The 17,920-nt window shown below is 49.0% G+C and overlaps 1 protein-coding gene across 4 annotated transcripts in view; it reads left to right on the top strand.

Annotated features, from left to right (window-relative positions):
* VGLL4 (vestigial like family member 4) overlaps positions 1 to 17,920 on the top strand; it is a 159,232-nt gene that overhangs the window by 121,427 nt on the left and 19,885 nt on the right. For all 4 annotated transcript variants that reach the window (XM_079933872.1, XM_079933870.1, XM_079933871.1 and 1 more), the window contains one exon: positions 906 to 1,095. In XM_079933872.1, coding sequence (XP_079789998.1) covers positions 906 to 1,095 — 190 coding nt within the window. The remainder of the gene's footprint in view (positions 1 to 905; positions 1,096 to 17,920) is intronic.

The following is a 17,920-nucleotide window of genomic DNA, read 5'->3' as shown; positions in this document are numbered from 1 at the left end:
TCATAACAAGGCACAAAGTTATCTCTTCGCATGAAGCCTTTCTAAAACGGGAATGAAAGACAGCAAGATGTCGAATCAGATCAAAATGTGAACTCTGATCATGAGTGTCTGACTTTGAAAATATTTTGAGAACAGCACATGTGCATTAAGCTGGTGACAGATTATCCACAGAAGCTTAGTGCTGATAATAATCATATTTTTAACATGCCATTTTTAGTGTACCGTAAGAAAAAAATAAGTATTTCCCATTAAACAACGTATTTTTGTTTGTTTTAACGTTGGGGGGCAAACATGTGAACTATTAACCCATAAATTTTCCTCATTCTTAAAAAAAATAACATACCAAAGACATAATAAAAGTGTAACAAGCAAGAAAAGTGAGTTTAGTTGTTTAATGAACCCACGGTTAGGTCATCATACTCTTACAGGTATGTCGTTGAATACCCGAAAATCAAAAGACCTCTGTTGTCTTCAGTTAACTTTTGAGATGGTTTATGGTTGATACGCCCTCTGTCCCCAGTTACTTTATTGCAACTTTTTATTTTAAAGCCCTAAAAAGTTATTGAAGAAATGGTAGGTATGTGACGTGATGGATGTGTTAGCTCTGGTGGTAACGTTTTGCAATGTATAAGTGTATCAAATCAACACGTTGTTCACCTTAAACTGACACAATGATACATGTCAGTGATATCTCAATAACGCTGGGGCAGAAAAGAGCGACTGTGCTGGGAAACCATGTTTATGTAGAAGGGCTCGCGCTTGGCAGCTCCCCGGGGCCCGGGCGCGTTTTGAGAATGGCAGCCCATCCCCTTGCCAGAAACTTTACCCCGGGAGTCGTTTTGCGAGGGGCCGGGGTGGGGGCGTGTCTCCTGCTTGGTGACACATGTCTCTCTCTCTCTGCTCAGGTGAAGCTGCTCTCAGGGGGGAGCCCCGGCTGCAGACCCTGCCCGTGGCCTCGGCCCTCACTAGTCACCGCACGGGGCCCCCGCCCATCAGTCCCAGCAAGAGGAAGTTCACCGTGGAGCCCGGCGACGACGAGCTGGACTGTGAAAGTGACCATGCTTCCAAGATGAGTCGCATCTTCGCCCCCCACCTGTAAGTGACCCCCCTGAAGCGGGTCCTGGGCCATGGTTCTCTTGCCACTCTGTGCCGCTGACTCGGAAGGGGAGAGATGCCCGCTAGTCCCCTGCCAGGAGCGGGCACTAAACCGGTGTTAATAGCTCCAGGAGAGGTGACCTCTCATCTCCTTCCGACGCATGTGTGCAGCCATTCGAGTGTGTTCCCCAGAGGAGCTACCTTTCCCTAGAGCGGCTTGGGGACGTTGTCTGGAAGCCTTGGCTTCTCTTGCCTGGTCAGTGCCAGCTGCTTGCGCAGGGGGCCCGTCCCCACCGAGTGTCCTTAGGGGCCGGGGCAGTGGCCGAAGGGGCGAGCGCCGGGCCACCGCTGTGAAATGCTGGCTCAGGAGCCCCAGTTGTGCACCCTGAGAGCTAGGTGTGCAGCCGCAGCTGCGTGTCCCACGGTGGGGAGGGCGCTTTTCGTGCTGGGGACGCGCGCGGGGCTGCCCCGCGCGGCTGAGGGAGCTTCCTCCCGCGCGCAGAGGAGCGGTGCCCGGGCGGCGGCCCTGCCCCTCCGTCCCCGCCCGCGCCTGCGGCCTCCGCGCGCGTTGCTTCAACTCCCTGCGCCTCAGTGTCCCCCTTTGCTGAGACGAAAGTTCTGTGACCCGATGCGGCGTCACCACGTTTGTATTTGGAAACCGGCGCGCTGTATCTGGGCTCCCTCGTTGTGTTTCTCACACGCACGCCTCGCGGAGGGAGCGGATGCTTCTTCGGAGGTCTGGCGGCCTCGGGGACCCCCCAGGCAGCTGCGCGGGGAGGCTGGCCTGGCGGTTGGGAGGCCGGTGGGTAGTCTGGGGTCTTGGCAGAGGGCGGAGGCCGCCCTGACGGCTGGAAGTAGCGCGCTGTCTGTCTGGGTAAAAGGCGCTGCTCCTTTCTCCTCCGCACACGTGACTTAATGTGTAGTGATTACTCAGGATGCTCGGCCATCCCCAGTCCTTCCGAGGATGCTGCCGTTCCTGGCAGGAACGTGGACCTCATATTCCAGGCTCCTCACTGGAGGCGGGGACCTAGCACGGTTCGAGGGGGCCGAACGCGCCAGCAGCCCTCGGCATTGCCGGCATTCCAGCGCGCTGGCCTGTGTGTGTAGTCATAAGACACACTGACAGCGGTATTTCTCTATCCTCAGTAAATCACTGTAGTGTTAGTCAGAGGCTGAGCCTGCAGTCTGGAGCCCTGGAATTTGCTACGATCAGGAATCCAGCAACAAGGCTCTGCAAAACAATGACCTCTCGCAAAGAGGGAGAGGCTCATAATTTAGACCCTGGGCGTCCAACTGTTTGGAGTTCATGCTTATGTTACTAGGAATCTCTTCCTCTCTCCAAACCCAAATAAGAGACATTTGGTCCTTTTTTTTTTTTTTCTCTTTTTTTTTTTTAAACGAAGAAAGGGGGAGGTGGCTCTGAGATAGTAGGTTTTGTGATCAAGCTTGCCTTAGTTTAAATCCCAATTCTGCCACTCACCATCTTTGTGGCCTTGGACAATCACTTAATTTATCTGGGCCCGATATCCTTCTCTGTAAAATGGCAATGCTGACAGTTCATGTATAGACCTATTGTGAGCAGTAGAGTGAAAATATGCGAGGAGTTGGGCCCAGTACAATACTCAGTTGATGACAGTTACTGCTTTTATTATTAATGAGTCCATTATTCAGATACTGGTAGTGATACGGAATAAGAGCACTGTTACAGTGAATGTAATGTGTGAACGTCGTAGCGTCGGGGTTAACATCCCAGCTTCCTTATCTTTCGACGGGAGTCATAGTGGGTCCTTCCTCAAAGGATGATGGTGAGCGCTTAGTGCGGTGCCTGGCAGATGACAAGCAGAGCTTTCGTCGTTATTAGTACTATTAGAACGTCGAAGCATTTAGAGAATGATTTTGTAACTCCTTGGGTGGTTACAAATGTGACCTCGATGCGCAGATCTGTGATGACACTGTAAGTGATTTAAAGTGTAAGTAATAGAACTGCAGAGTTCACTTGCAACTCACAATGGATGTCATCATGCACAGGTTTAGAAAACCAGAAACGGCAGCGCCCCCTGGGCCAACTCCCTGGACTCAGAGAGGAAAGGTGGGCAGTGTCACTTGTTCGCCGCAGGTTAATTCCTCATCTCAGTAACGTTACTGATGTTTCCACGTGTGTTTTCTAAGCGCTGAATGACCAGTTTCACAGGCACGTTTAAAAGATGCTGCATCTGTTACTTCTTCATGGGTTAGGGTACTTAAGTGCATCGTCTGATCTGATGAAATGTTTCCTATTTGCACGATAGTGTGTCCCCTCCTTTTTATTTAAGATATCCAAGAAACTTCCTGCACTGAGTTACAGATTCCTATGAAGAGGGTCTCAGAGATGCATGCTTTGGCTGCATTTCACTGTAGCCATCATACTGAGATATTTTCCAGTAGAGAGATGGAGAGGTTGAGCCAGGGTAGGAAGCTACAGAGTACGACCAACTTTCATTTGATTTGGTTCGGGGAGGAGGGGGAGAGGGAAGAGGTTTGCCTAGTGATTTCTCCAGAACTTGGAAACTGAGGATTCCTGGGTCATTTGAACTCTTTATTTTCTTACTGAAAGGGTGACCCTGAGAAATTTTTTTGTTTTGTTCCCTAAGTGTTAAGAACATGAATGTCTTATTTGGGAGTTGAAAAGTACTCTTATCTGCCGTAGAAATAAAGTAGATCAAGGTATGAGGCAAGGGGTAGAGTGGGGTTCGTCTTGTGGAAATGTCAGTGAGTAATTTTTTCTACGACCTTGGTATTCAAGTGTGATCTGGTGAGGAAGAGCTCTCCTTTCCCCCTGTCTGTCATCCGTATGGACTCAGGGATTCCTGTTTTGTTTGGTGAGTTGAGCTGTCCCTGATGTGGCAGATAAGAGTCCCTTCAACTGACTCATATGTCCTTCTTTTTTTTTTTTTTTTTTTTTTGTGGTACGCGGGTCTCTCCCATTGTGGAACACAGGCTCCGGACGCAAAGGCTCAGCGGCCATGGCTCACGGGCCCAGCTGCTCCGCGGCACGTGGGATCTTCCCGGACCGGGGCACGAACCCGTGTCCCCTGCATCGGCAGGCGGACTCTCAACCACTGCGCCACCTGGGAAGCCCTTATGTGTCCTTCTTACATGACTTCCCCTCCCCACCCCTTTTTTGAGCACTTTCTTATTGTCTGGGGGACCAGATGTTCATCTTGTAACTTACCTGCTTCAGCCATGGAGTCGGCCGTTTCTCCTGGGGACCCTAATTCCTTTCAGTGGGGAGTAGTATTTAGAAGCCAAGATCTGGGTGCTAAGTGTAACTGTGGTGTCATGGCCTCTAGCCTTGAGTTGTCTAATACAGTAGACACAGTTGCATGTGGCAGATCACACTTAACATTAAATAAAGTTGAAAAAATCAGTTCCTCAGTTGCAGTAGCCACATTCCAGCTCAGTAGCCACATGTGGCTAGTGGCTAGCACGTTGGACAGACACACATAGAACATTTCTATCATCACAGAAAGTTCTGTTGAACAGCATGGTTTCTAGACTCTGTGGAAAGAGCCAGGGAATCATGAGTTCATTTTAATACTCCAGTTATAATCCAACCCCACGGAGTTCTTCCTCACCCTCCCCTATTCCATATTTGTATCTCCCTGATTCCAACAACTTCAGCCCATTTACTTAGTGTTCAGTCCTACAGCACACTTAAAAGAGTTTCAGAATTGCTATGCCTGTACCACTCTGAAAAACAAACCTGCTAAAAAGAGTTCAAGATTTGTTGGTGTTTTTTTTCCCCTGGTGCTGAGGGTATAATAGTAGCCTCTTTTGAAGTACCAACTTCAAAAGTTACCTCCCCTCCCCACTTCAGTGTTGCGTTAATTACAATCTATAATTAATTTCTGTTGGCACTCAGTGGGAGATTTTTTCCCATCCTTGTTGATTTCATTTTTTCAATATGTAAACTATTAACATGCTTCTGAAAGTCAAGACTGTGTCATCATATTGCCGTTTAAGTAAGTGAAGTCATTATGCTGTACACCTTAAACCTACACAGTGCTATCTGTCAATTATGTCTTAATGAGACTGAAAGAAAAAAAAAGTTAAAACTCTATTTAAAAGTACTAGAGGAGGGCTTCCCTGGTGGCGCAGTGGTTGAGAGTCCGCCTGCCGATGCAGGGGACACGGGTTCGTGCCCCGGTCCGGGAAGATCCCACATGCCGCGGAGCGGCTGGGCCCGTGAGCCATGGCTGCTAAGCCTTTGTGTCCGGTGTTCCGCAATGGGAGAGGCCGCGACAGTGAGAGGCCTGTGTACCGCAAAAAACAAAAACGAAACAAAACAAACAAACAGAAGGTCCTAGAGGAGCATTATTCCCTTCCCTGTCCCGTTCACTGCTCTTGTTCGCTAACCCTGAAGGTGATTACCCTTCTTCTGTGTCTTTCTGTTAAAGTAAGCAGGTACATGAATATTTTCTCATTCCCTTTCTTTCTGACACACAAGGTGCCATACTTTGTATACTCACTTGAGCTCAGGTGTTTTCAGTCAACCATGTATTGTGGAAATCGCTTCATGCCAGTTTCTCATCCTTGTTTGCAACTGTGTAGTACTCCACTGCATGCATATGCCATGGTGGGTTCAGCTAATCCCCTTTGTTTGGACATTTAGATAATATTTTATAATAATGCTGCAATGGACAATCTTGTGCATTTGTAATATCTTGTGTATTTGTAATACAGTGAAGACTCTTGAAGGCTAACAGTTGATGCCGTGTAACAACACGCTGAATTCACACTGGTTTTGAGACTTAGTCTAGGTGCTTGGCTGGTGGAACCTGGTGAGAGTTCTGTGCTGAAGAGGATGGTCTAAGATGGATTTCAGTTTTCACCTCTGTGTGTGAGTGATGGGTATGTAGCTCAGCTGTTCACTCAGTTACCTGTGAGAGGAAGGGAGTGTATATTGAGTGCTTACTCTATACTGGCCCTATGCCAGACACTTTAAGTGTGTTATCTCATTTAACCCTTACAATAAGTGTGTCCCTTTAAGATGGGGGGTGTGTGTGTGTGTGTGTGCGCGCGCGCGTGCGCGCGTATTACAGAAGCAGAAATTGAGAGCATAACGTGTCCAAAGTGGTGGAGCTGGGATTAACCTTGCTGTGTGTGACACCGAAACCAATCATCACGTGATTCTGTCACAGCTGTATCTCACCTGAGACAGGATGACATGCATCTTAAAGACGGACATCACATATTTAGGGTGACATTTGACCATTCTAGTGTCTGGCACATGGCAGGTGCTAAATAATTTTTGTGTTGAATTGAAAATTAGACCCACTGTCCAGAGAACGTGCTCTTTGAGCTCATTTCCCGATTGGAAGAGGCACCCTCTCTTTGATCAGTGCTATATAAATGTGCAAAATAGTTGCCCCTGGCCTCAGAACAGGGCAAAACCCAGAAGCTCACACTGAGATCAAAGCCATGGTCACTGGCCTTGTGCAGTAACGGCCGTGCTCGCCCCAGACGGCGTTAACCATCCAAGCTGAAAGGGGCAGGGCCCAGCGAAAGAAAACGTGACCCCTTCTCCCTGGTGCTGTTCCTTTGAAATCCTCTCCTGGTGTGAAATATGTCCCCTGATGTTGTCTTTGCTTCTGTGGCCATGCCTTTGAAGTTTTCCTCAAGTCTGATGGAGCCGATTCTGGTGTATCCTTGGGTACGTTCTCCAGGCTCGGGTCCTCTGTTCCCTTTGCTCCTCCCCTTTCTCTTCCTCCTTCTTTCTCCTTTGCTTTCTTCTTCCCTTAACCTCCTATTCTTATTTTTATTTTATTTTTTTTTCTCCCTTGGTCTCAGTCACTTCCCTCTTGACCCCATGAGAGTGAACAGAAAAAGAGGGAAAAACAGACTCAAACAGACTCAAAAAAGTACTCTTATCTGCCGTAGAAATAAAGTAGATCAAGGTATGAGGCAAGGGGTAGAGTGGGGTAATTCTTGCAGCTTGACAGAAGATTGGAGGAAGCCTTTGAAATCACGTTCTGGGTGTGATTTAGAAACTCGGTTTAAAAAAAACACAAAACCTTACTGATTACTGACTAGAATGGACATTTTTTTCCCCCAGAGGGATTGATTGTGTAGATGGTACCTCAGGTGTTCAGGAGTATCTAGTTTGTAAAGTATAAGAGCACCGTCATGCTCTGTTTGGTGATTCTCCATTTCTTGTATCTCTTTAGTACCTTTAGTAGGGATGTGTATGAACGTGCTTTACCAGGGGACTGTTAGTCCACAAGACTTCATGAAAGTAGAGGAAGCTATTCCTCATTTCAGTTTAAAACCAGACCCAGAGGGAATGTAAATTGGTGCAGCCACTATGGAAAACAGTATGGAGGTTCCTTAAAAAACGAAAGCTAGAGCTACCATATGATGCAGCAATCCCACTCCTGGGCATATATCCGGAAAAGATGAAATCTCCAATTCCAAAAGACACATGCACCCCTGTGTTCATAGCAGCACTATTTACAATAGCCAAGACATGGAAGCAACCTAAGTGTCCATCAACAGATGAACGGATAAAGAAGATGTGCTACGTATATACCATTGAATATTACTCAGCCATAAAAAAGAATGAAATGTTGCCATTGGCAGCAACATGGATGGACCTAGAGACTATCATACTAAGTGAAGTAAGTTGGACAGAGAAAGACAAATATTATATGATAGCACTTACATGTGGAATCTAAAAATAATACAAATGAACTTAGTTATAAAACAGAAACAGACTCACAGACATAGAAAACAAACTTCTGGTTACCAAAGGGGAAAGGTGTGGGGAGAGCGATAAACTAGGAGTACGGGATTAACAGATACTATATGCAAAATAGATAGACAACGAGGATTTACTGTAGAGCCCAGGGAACTATATTCAGTATCTTGTAATAACCTAGAATGGAAAAGAATCTGAAAAAGATTATTTATATATTTGTGTGTGTATATATATAGATTTATCTATATCTATCTATAGAAAACCTAGTCGCTTTGTTGTACACCTGAAGCTAACACAATATTGTAAATCAACTATAGTTTAAATTTAAAAAAAAAACAGCTAGACCCAGAGGAAATTGAAAAGTTGGGGTTATTTCAGTACCTTGACCTAACAGCAGCTGAGACTTTAAAGGGTAAACAGTGACGTGTTTTTATTAGGTTAACAGTAATACGTGTTTATAGGCAGACCATGTCATTGCTGTGTCCATGTCTACGTAAGCCTTAGAGGGGGTCCAGATTTTCATCACTGAGGATGATGATGGGTCAGGATTCCCAGCATCTAGAGAATCAGGGGAGCCTCTGTATCAGGGCTTATTCGTGCCCATGACTGTCTGTTGAGCCTGACGGTGTACCAAGCGCTGTGCCGAATGTTTCGTGGGCGTGATCTCCTCGCGTCCTCTCAACCCTGTGATGTGGATGCTGTGATTATCCCTCTTTTGCAGGTGGTAAAAGTGAGGCGCAGAGCGATTGGTAACTTGCTCAGGGTCACAGAGCTAGCTAGTTGGTCATGGAGCCAGGAATCAAAACCCAGCCTGGCTGTTCCTGGAGCCAGCGCTGTTGGGACCCATGTTACGTTGATACTGAGGAGCGCACGCATCCGGCTGCTGTGAACTGTTTGATACGGGAGCTTAGCGCCTTGGGCTTTTGGATGATCTGCCGTGTGAGCGTTCTCCACACAGCGGAACGATGCTTTGGAGATGACGGGTGGAGAGGGGTAGTTGGAGCACGCGGTGACGGGATGCAGGCGCGTAAGTGTGGAAGGGCTCTGAGAGCGCTAGGCAGGTCCGTCCGCCACGCACGGCGAGGCTTCCCTGCAGGAATGATGGGAGGAAGAGCAGCTGTTGAGCTTCCCCTGAAGAGGCTGAAAGGGCATCTCTGTGCAGGTGAGAGCCCCACGTGAACAGAGGAGGGTTTCCTTCATGCTCAGGAAAGTGCTTTTGAAATTGTGTTCTGGGGACTTCCCTGATGGTCCAGTGGTAAAGAATCCGCCTTCCAATGCACGGGACGCGGGTTCGATCCCTGGTCGGGGAATTAGGTTCCCACATGCCGTGGGGTGGCTGGGCCCGTGTGCCACAACTGTTGAGTTCGCGTGCCTCAGTGAGAGAGCCCGCGTGCCACAACTACAGAGCCCATGCACCCTGGAGCCTGTGCGCCACAACTAGAGAGAGAAAAAATCCGCACGCCACCGCTAGAGAGAAGCCCGCACGCTGCAACGAAAGATCCCGCGTCCGGCCGCTAAGAACCAAGGCAGCCAAAAAAAAAAAAAGAAATTGTGTTCTGGTTTAAAATCTCTGACCCAATATTAAGTTAGTGGCACAGGCCAGTAGTAACGTTAGTCTAAAGATGAAGACGGGGACATTTTAAAATTTGCTTTAAATATATGAAGACATTTCCCCCCCCACCCCGCCACAGATTTCATAAATCAAGGACTTTTGAAATAGAATCCCTCAGACTATGTGCTTTCTCTTTTTCTCCCACATCCTTTTTGGCATCATCTGAACTTGGGAAGTTTTAGCCCCAAAATTCTCTCCTCTTGTGCGCTTTCACACACAGTCGTGTAAGTCTTCCCACAAGTGTTCTGGGATTTAAGATATTTTATAGCCTTAATTTTAGTTATCCTAAATAACTAACTCAGAAACTGAGATGTTGTTAATTTTTTTCTTTTAAATCCCCCCAACCTACAGCAAGTATGTGTATTTATTTTGAAAAGTAAATGAGAAGGGAGCCTGGGTCTTTAATGAGTGCTTCTGTGGGGACATAGAGTGTCAGAAGGGCTTCGTGTGAGGCTGACTTTGCCCTGCACTGGAGCTAGGGCTGCGGGTCAGCCCTCACGGGGGTGGAAATGAAGCTGGTTTTTACAGCCACTCCATGCGACATTAAAGGCGCATCTGTGTGTTGCATGTGAGTGTTTTGCTAATGAAGTGTGGTACCTTTAGATAAAGGTCACGGCCCGACCTCTGTTGTGTGGGTTTCTTGTTTGTCAGGCTAGAGGCATTTTCTCATTTTCACAGTTGAGCCGAAAACAAAGACCTCCTTATCCGAGCAGGGCGCTATGCTCTTAAGAGCTGACATCAGCCTTTTCCCAGCAGGCATCATTTCTGCCTTAAGAGTCTTTGCAGAGAGCTCGGAAAGCAGAGAACCGTCCTGCTACTGGCGTTGTTCTGGCCAAATGACACACGGGATGAAGAAATGCCAAGCGTGCCAACAACAGTCAAGGCAGCAGAATAAAGGACCGTCATCGCGTGTCTGTTCTCATCTGCTCAGGGGACCTCTGGGCTCTTCGTATCACAGAGCTTATAGAAGTGGGACGAAACCTTGAAAAGGGGGACTTCTTTACTAGAGAGGCATTAAAGAACCTTTGGGATCCATCAGAGAACTTTCATTAGCATGTGTAAAGACACTTTTTAAGACGACGCACTAAGATGGAAAAAAAGAAAAAGAGTGTTTTTAGGTTGATGGATTAAGTCAAAGGCATTTGTTCAGAAGTTGAGGAAACAGCTCAACATAGGGTTTGGCCGGTTCCCCCTCCTGCCCGGATTCTCCAGGCGCCTCAGCCCCTTTTAGAACGCGGTCTCCATGAAGGTGCATCTGTGCCGGGGACACAAACGGCAGCTATATTTACACGCAGAGGATTAGTCTTGCTGCTGTGTGACCGCACAGACCTCTTCTCGTTGCAGCGTGGAGCCAGCCTGTCCTGAGAGCACATCAGGTGCTGTCACTTTAGTAGATCTGACTGAGGACCAGGAGGAGGACTGCTCAGAAGTGTGCCTCGTGTGAGTGTCGGTGGTTCTTTGATTTTCCTCTCGGGTCTTGTAAACCCATGGTCTCCTGTGCTACCAGCGGCTGGCACACGGTGAGGTGGCGTCCAAGTCCCGCGTGCTGTGTTTGGTGTGAGTTTTGTTTCATGACTGCCAGTACTTTGGTCCCTTATCTTCTTTGCTAAATCTTTGGGTACACACACACACACACACACACACACACACACACACACACACTCATGCAGCACACATTCTCTCTCCCTCTCTCTCCCTCTCTCCCTCTGTCTCTCTCTCTCTCTCTCTTTCTCTGTCTCTGTCTCTGTCTCTCTCTCTCGAAATTTCTCCACAGATTGTCTCCAAAGCATAATTAAAGAGCTCAGTGTTGCAGTAAGGGTTTCGGTCTGGCAGGAGCTAGAAACCTTGGCAAACAAGGGATCTGGACTCTGGATCCGAGCCTCCACGGCCCCAGCAGAGGCCCCGTGCACCGCAGACTAGAGGGGGATGGATTTCGCTACCGTGCTGTCCTCTGACTTCTCTGCCTCCTGCCTTGCTTTCCTTGAAGAGATCTAAGAATACAACTAACAGATCCACAGAGAAACCGGATCAGGGCCAAGTGGAAGCAACAAACCAACTCCTAGTTGGTCAGGTCACTTTAGAAGCACGTCTGAGGCTGAACCCTCTTTGCTCCCCCAAACCTGTCCCTGTCGTTGAACCCGTCGAGGGAGGGTCGTGGGCTTTTCTGACTCATCGGAAGTCGTATCCTCGTGACCACCAAGGTGACCCCTCAGGGATGCAGGGCACCGCTGCCCGTCGAGGGCCTCAGGGCCCTCTTACCTCAAGATGCTCGAAGGACAGAGAGTGTTCCCCGGCCAGAGTTTGGGAAGCGCCCAACCCGATCTCCTGAGTCTGCCTGTGTGGTTGGCGCCAGTCAGGCTCTGAGAGTCTGAGGTGCAGAGACGTGGTTTAGCCCGGGGTTTCTCAGACGTTAACTCGCCGTGGGAGCCTTGATTCCTTTCTCACGAGCCCTGTTAGCAACATTCTGGGGGGCATACTTGCCTAACAAAATGAGCATTTTATTTGGTTTCAAAATTCTCTGATGAACGTGCAGACTCCCAAGGCTCTGGTGCCGTACAGCTTAGGTATGTGATGACAGGATGGTGTGATCCCTTGATCTGGGGCTGTAGGGTACCAGCTTTCCTGCTCAGGGCTTTCAGCGAAGTTCACTGAGGCCAGAGACGTGGAGGAAGCCTGGGGCCCCATTCTCCCTTGCCCGTGTGCCCCTCACCTTCCTTCCTTACCCACCTCTTTCCCTCCGAGCTGTTTCTAGGGGGTGGATTGTCTCCACTTCCGTGTCCATTCCCCAGTCCAGTGCCGTGATCCGGACCATCAGCGTTAATGAAACTTCTCTCCCTCCCTCGCTGGTGCCCTGCTGGTCGCCAGATGCAGGGGGAACCTGAGCCAGGTTATCTTAGTTGACTTCCTGTTTCATGGAAGCCTCTTCTCCCTTGGTTTCCTTGGCCCCTTTCTTGCTTTCGTTGGTTCCCCTCCCAGTTCTCTGGCTCCGCCATTCAGGATCTCTCAAAGGCTTGTCATTAATCCATCCTCCAGGGCTCCGTCCTTCTCACTGCACAGACCCTGGAAAGAAGTCACACGCCAGCTCGTGCCTTGATTTACCACTAGAGGTGGAGGGTTCCTAGGTCTTTATGTCCGGCTGAGGCCACACCTCCACAGCCACAGAGCCGCCTGCCTTCCGGGTAGTGTGTGCGCCGCTCAGGCCCAGAGGTGCTCCGCCGGCCGTGACCTTATAGGCTCTTTCTCCTCCAGCGCCTCCCCAGCTCTGTCCCCCATCTTCATGGCAGGGCAGCCGTCCGTCTTTCCACTTGCCGTGAAGTCACCTCGCGCTTCTTCGATCTGGTCTCCCATGTGTACTCTCTCTGCCCCCTGTTAAGTCAGTCTGCTGAATCTTTTCCACGAAGCTCCTGGCCTCGGCCATGGCTTAGACCCCCATTCCCACGGCAGTGCCCTCCCTACTGGTCTTGGCACTTTAGTGCAGAAGAAGGTTTCTGACGTCTTCCTCTCTGTTGGGAATTCTCCCACGGCTCCCAGTCAGCTCCAGGGAGCCCTGAGCAGACCCCCGCCTGCAGGAGCTTCTGCGCTGCCCGCTGAGGTGCCGCCCACTGTGGTCTGTCGTCACTTTTCTTGCCTCCTTCTCTTGACAAAGGGCGGTTCCTTCCGCTTCAAGGCGAACAGTTCTGTGCATAGAATGATCACACTTTGCTGTCCCTTGTTGTGTCTGTCCCACCAGGGCACCCAGCATAGTGCCCGATGCCTTCTAGGTGCTAAATGTTTCCATGAAAAACGTGCCACTCTGAGGGCACTGTCAATGCTCTTCCCTTTGGACAGGATGGTAAGAATTGCTTTCTTTTTTCTTTGTTTTCTTTAAAAAATATTTATTTATTTATTTATGGCTGTGCCGGGTCTTAGTTGCCCCACGGCATGTGGGATCTTAGTTCCCCGACCAGGGATCAAACCCGCGTCTCCTGCATTTGAAGGCGGACTCCTAACCACTGGACCACCGGGGAAGTCCCAAGAATCGCTTTCAAATATGCAATAAGCCCTGAGTGGCACCACTTACTGTACTTCTGTTTTTTTCTGTGTAGCCCTGATGTTTCATTCAGTGAACCCCTGGAACAGAGAATCCCACTGCCACTACCTGTCCTCCCCGAATCCCTGTTTCCCCCCCAAACAGAAACATGCAAATCCCTAGTACCTGGGCATGTGCACACTTAATAATCTGAATCACTGGCTCTGCCTGAGATGCTGGCTTTGGATCAAATGCTCTTATCCCAGTGCTGACCCTGAATAATAAGCCTTCGGAGTTTATTGTAGGAATGAAGTTTCCCCCGCTCCTCCCTCTGTTTATGTTTCTTCCTGTGCGTCTTGCTCTGAGCCCAGTGTGAGCACCAGGTAAGGGGTATAGCAATGAGAAATCCAGTTCAGGTGGGTGCAGCTTGCAGGTCAGAGGGATGGCCAGACACTTGTGGGTGTAAAGAATAGTTCTGTCCATGCTAGAAAAGCCAACAGATCTCTGCTCAGGTGTTTATTACTTCTGGAGTTTTTCAGATCTACCTAAAAAGTTCTCAAAGCCAAAGCCTTTTTCAACCATCTCATAATAGAGCTGTGGTGTGTATTTTGTTTGTGTGTGACCACTTTGGGTGCTAGCTCTCGGGCAAGTTATGTCAAGTGACCGCAGCGCAGAGGCTCCGTGTTCTAACCGTGTAACACGGGTACATGGTGCTGATGCCCTGTGGCTCTGTGATTGGCACGTATTTCTTGAGAGCCACCCTGGAGGGCACGGCAACGTTCGCTGATGGGCAATGGTTCTGGCTTATTTTTGACAGTAAGATAAAATCCAGGTTATGTAGGATGACCTTCAGGCACTTTGGTGACCTGTCCTAAACTCCCTTTCCCAGAATTATTCTCAGTAGATGGCCGTCTTGGACTATCAGTTGTCAAAAGCCTCCTTTACCATGATTATGTTTAAAAGAAGTTATCCGAATCCCCGCCATTGTACGCCTTTGAGAAGCTCCACATGGTGTGAGAAGCGATTCTCCCCCAACTCACGGTGGGCAGTGTGGGTGTTCACCTGCTTTGGAACTTCCATTCTGAGGCTCCTATTTGAAACCAGCGTTTTCACTGCCCGGGGCATCTGAATGTGTGCGGTGTGGCCCTAGCCATCTCCCAGCTTCCTCTTCACACCCCCTGTGTCAGGGTTCCCAGCCTCCCTGGTTGCCTCTACTTTAACTTAGATCTTTCTAAACATGCCACCAAATTTGGTGAGCGTCTGACCTGCCATCCTCCCCGACATTTCATTTTGGAAAAAGTTCAGATCTACAGAAACATTAAACAACTGGTTTAAACAACCACGAGCATCCACATATCGTTCACTGGCTTCACTAGTTGTCAATATTCTGCCACATTTGCTTTCTCTTTTGTACGCGTCGTAGACAGTGATGCGATCTAACATAGTACATGTGTTCACTTTCGAGAAGGCCCTCTAGGGACGTTTTCCTTTACATTCAGGGTGCAGTTAGGAGCCACACATTGCATTTCGTTTTTGTGCCACCCAGTGATCTCTGATCTAGGACAGCTTTCCCCATGCTGCGGACTGGATGGTGGTGGCGTTGGGGGACGAGGGAGGCGGGGTCCCAGGCAGGGGCGGCCCTGATATCATTCCTTGGGAAAGTTGCCCTTTGGAACCAGCCAGACCGACAGCAGGGGCCTGTCTGTCCACACTGGGAGGGATGACGTTGTACATGATAAGTAAAGCACGTATTCAGGATGTGCATGTGGTTGTTACGTGGGGGGAAGGGTGAGTTCAGAAATGGACAAGGCAGAGGGAGAGAAGTCAGGTTGAAGGAGGAGAGGAAGCAATTGGAACAGGACGTGGCTGAGCTGTAAGGAACAGATGTAAATGTCCCTGCCTGCTCCGAGATAACTCACCAACTTTTCATATATTTTTATTGCTGCCCCAAAGGCTCATTTCTGTTTTTAGCCAACAATCCCAGTGGTTTTACTTACAAAAAGAAAAAAAAAAAAAAGCAACAACCCAGCACCTTCCCTTATTCGCTGCAAAGGTGGGGCGTTGCCCTATTCTCCTCCTCCCTAAACCTGCAAAACTCTAATGGACCGCTTTCCTGTGAGACCCCCGGTTTCTTAGATATAATTGATTCGAAGCTCAGGTGAAGTCTCTTGACTGTGAAAACTGGTAGCATTTGGGGGAGTGGAGAGAGGGTTCTTCTAATTTTCAGTAGTGAATTTGATGTCTAATAAAACCGACCTCAGAATTTCTGAGACTCGATGTTAACTCCTTGGGGGTGCTGTGATGGAGACCTAGACGGTGGCTGTGGGGTTTCTCACCCGAACTTGGAGCGCCTGGTGGGCTGGGTGGGTGGCAGGGTCTCCCAGGCGGGCATCTTGCCCGGTGCGGGGCTGGGGGCAGGGGACGCCTTCCTCCTCCTGTTGCCCAGATCCCGGGACGCCTTAATTTTTCCTTTTTGAGCACTGGTGGTTTGACTCTTCTTTCGTTTCCAAGAAATGTAGCAGAGTATCCTTCCAGTAAATTCCCCCACTTAGCCTAAGCTAGCAGGCCTTGTTTTATGTTGCTTGTGACCAAAAGAACTTGTTAACAAATACAGATATTGGGGCTGTTTACAATGTTTCGCTATTATTTGTGATACCTCTGGGGCCGTCTCTGTACATCCATTCTTGTTCACATCTCGTATTCCCCCCGTTTCTAGAAGTGGAATTTCTGGGTCGGACAGCGCCCATTTCTGCTTCCATGCATCCTGCCAGCTCATCTCTGGTAGGTTAGCTGACTGACATTCCACTGGCAACTCTATGCATGTGCCTGTCACCCACAGCATCACAAAGGTGACTGTTAATGTGTATTTAATTTTTGCAGGTTTCATAGGAGAATCATTGTGGTAACTTGTCTTTTTTGTTTTCTTTCTGCTACTAGGAAACTTGCATGGTCTTTTCATATTTTCATTGACCATTTCGATTTCTTCTTTTGTGACTGTTTCTATCTTCTTAAAAAAATTTAGGGCATTCATCTTCTTTCTATTGCTGTGCCGTAACTGCTTATTAAGGACCGTCCATCAGGTGAGTTAGGAAAATAACCACTTTCCTAATTTGTTATTTGCTTTTCAACTTTACTGTGTTTTTGAAATCCAGATTTTTTTTAAATTTGGAAGTGGTTGAATCATTAAAGCTTTTCTTTAATGGAAAAGGCGTCTAAAGTGTACTAGAAAGGAGCGAAATGTGCTGCCTAGTACCTTGGGACACACGTCTAGGCTGTGTGTGTTGACGGTGGGATAATTGTATGTGCTTAATACATGTTAGTTGTGCAAGGAAGAGATGTATATTGTGTGTCCGTTGCTTCGTTCGTTCACTTATCCGGCACTTCCTGGGTGCCTGCTTCTCTGGCGGCATTGGGTGGGGGTATGAGGGTGGGCGTGGAGGAGCCCTCCCGGGCCTGAGGAAGTTTTGGGGGCGGCGATGTGCAGGGCAGAGCCCCAGGAACGGGGGCCCTGCCACCCCCCACCCCCGCCAGCGTTTCTGGATTGTCTGCTTATTCTCCCCTCCCCCTCCGAGGACATTTTCCACAGTTGCACTGAGCATCCTGAGTGGGCAGAGGGCTTTTGGTGTTTGTTTTAATGGTCTCTTGTTGGGTACCATCAGCAAGCTCTGAAATCAAACGTTTCAATTCTGGTTTTATTTAACCATTTTACCAGATGTTTCCTGTGGTTTGATAGATGTACCATTTACTTGAAAGTTACACTCCTGAGAGTTTGAATGTTATGGACACCGTTGCTATAGACAATGATTCGGTCCGGGCAGGATCTGGGAGACAACTTTCGCATCATTTGGGGGTTGAAGATGTGTTTTTCCCCAGAACAGTAATGCCGTCTTCATCATTGGCTTTTATCGTCTCTGTTACTGTTCTGATCTCTGGTTTATAAGAGACTGTAACCGGTTGCTCGGAATTTATTCCCCTCAACACCACTGTGCCGCCGCGGGTAGTACTTTCTGAAAGCAGCTGGACCCAGGTACATCTAGGTTTTGTCTGTAAAACTCACCTGGGTCGAAAAGAACTCAGGTGGTGGGCAGGCGAAAGTTCGAATTGGCCAGAAATGGGACTGAGGCTGGCTCCCGAGGGCTCCCTGATGCTGGGCGGGGTGAGAAAGCTGCAGACGTGGCATCTTTTGCACCCACCCCAGGCCTCTGGAGACAGACCCGGGACCGCGGCGGCACCTTTACCGTCCCCGGCGCTCTGCGGCCTGAGCCCCCGCAGAGCGGAGCCTCTCAGCCAGGCTTCTGCCGACGGGAGGAAAGCAGAAGGAAGTCGCTCCCTACCAGGCACGAGGGAACCTGGGGCATTTCGACCCTCCTGCCGTGGGGGGCGCGGGGGAGGGGACCGTGCGGGGCGGCGCTGCTCCTCCTCGCCAACGCCCCCCCGCCCCGCCGGCAGCCCGCCGGCCTCTCTGGGT

Source organism: Stenella coeruleoalba, assembly GCF_951394435.1.
Source record: "Stenella coeruleoalba genome assembly, chromosome: 10".
Lineage (NCBI taxonomy): Eukaryota > Metazoa > Chordata > Mammalia > Artiodactyla > Delphinidae > Stenella > Stenella coeruleoalba.
This window is presented reverse-complemented; position numbering and strand designations above follow the sequence as displayed.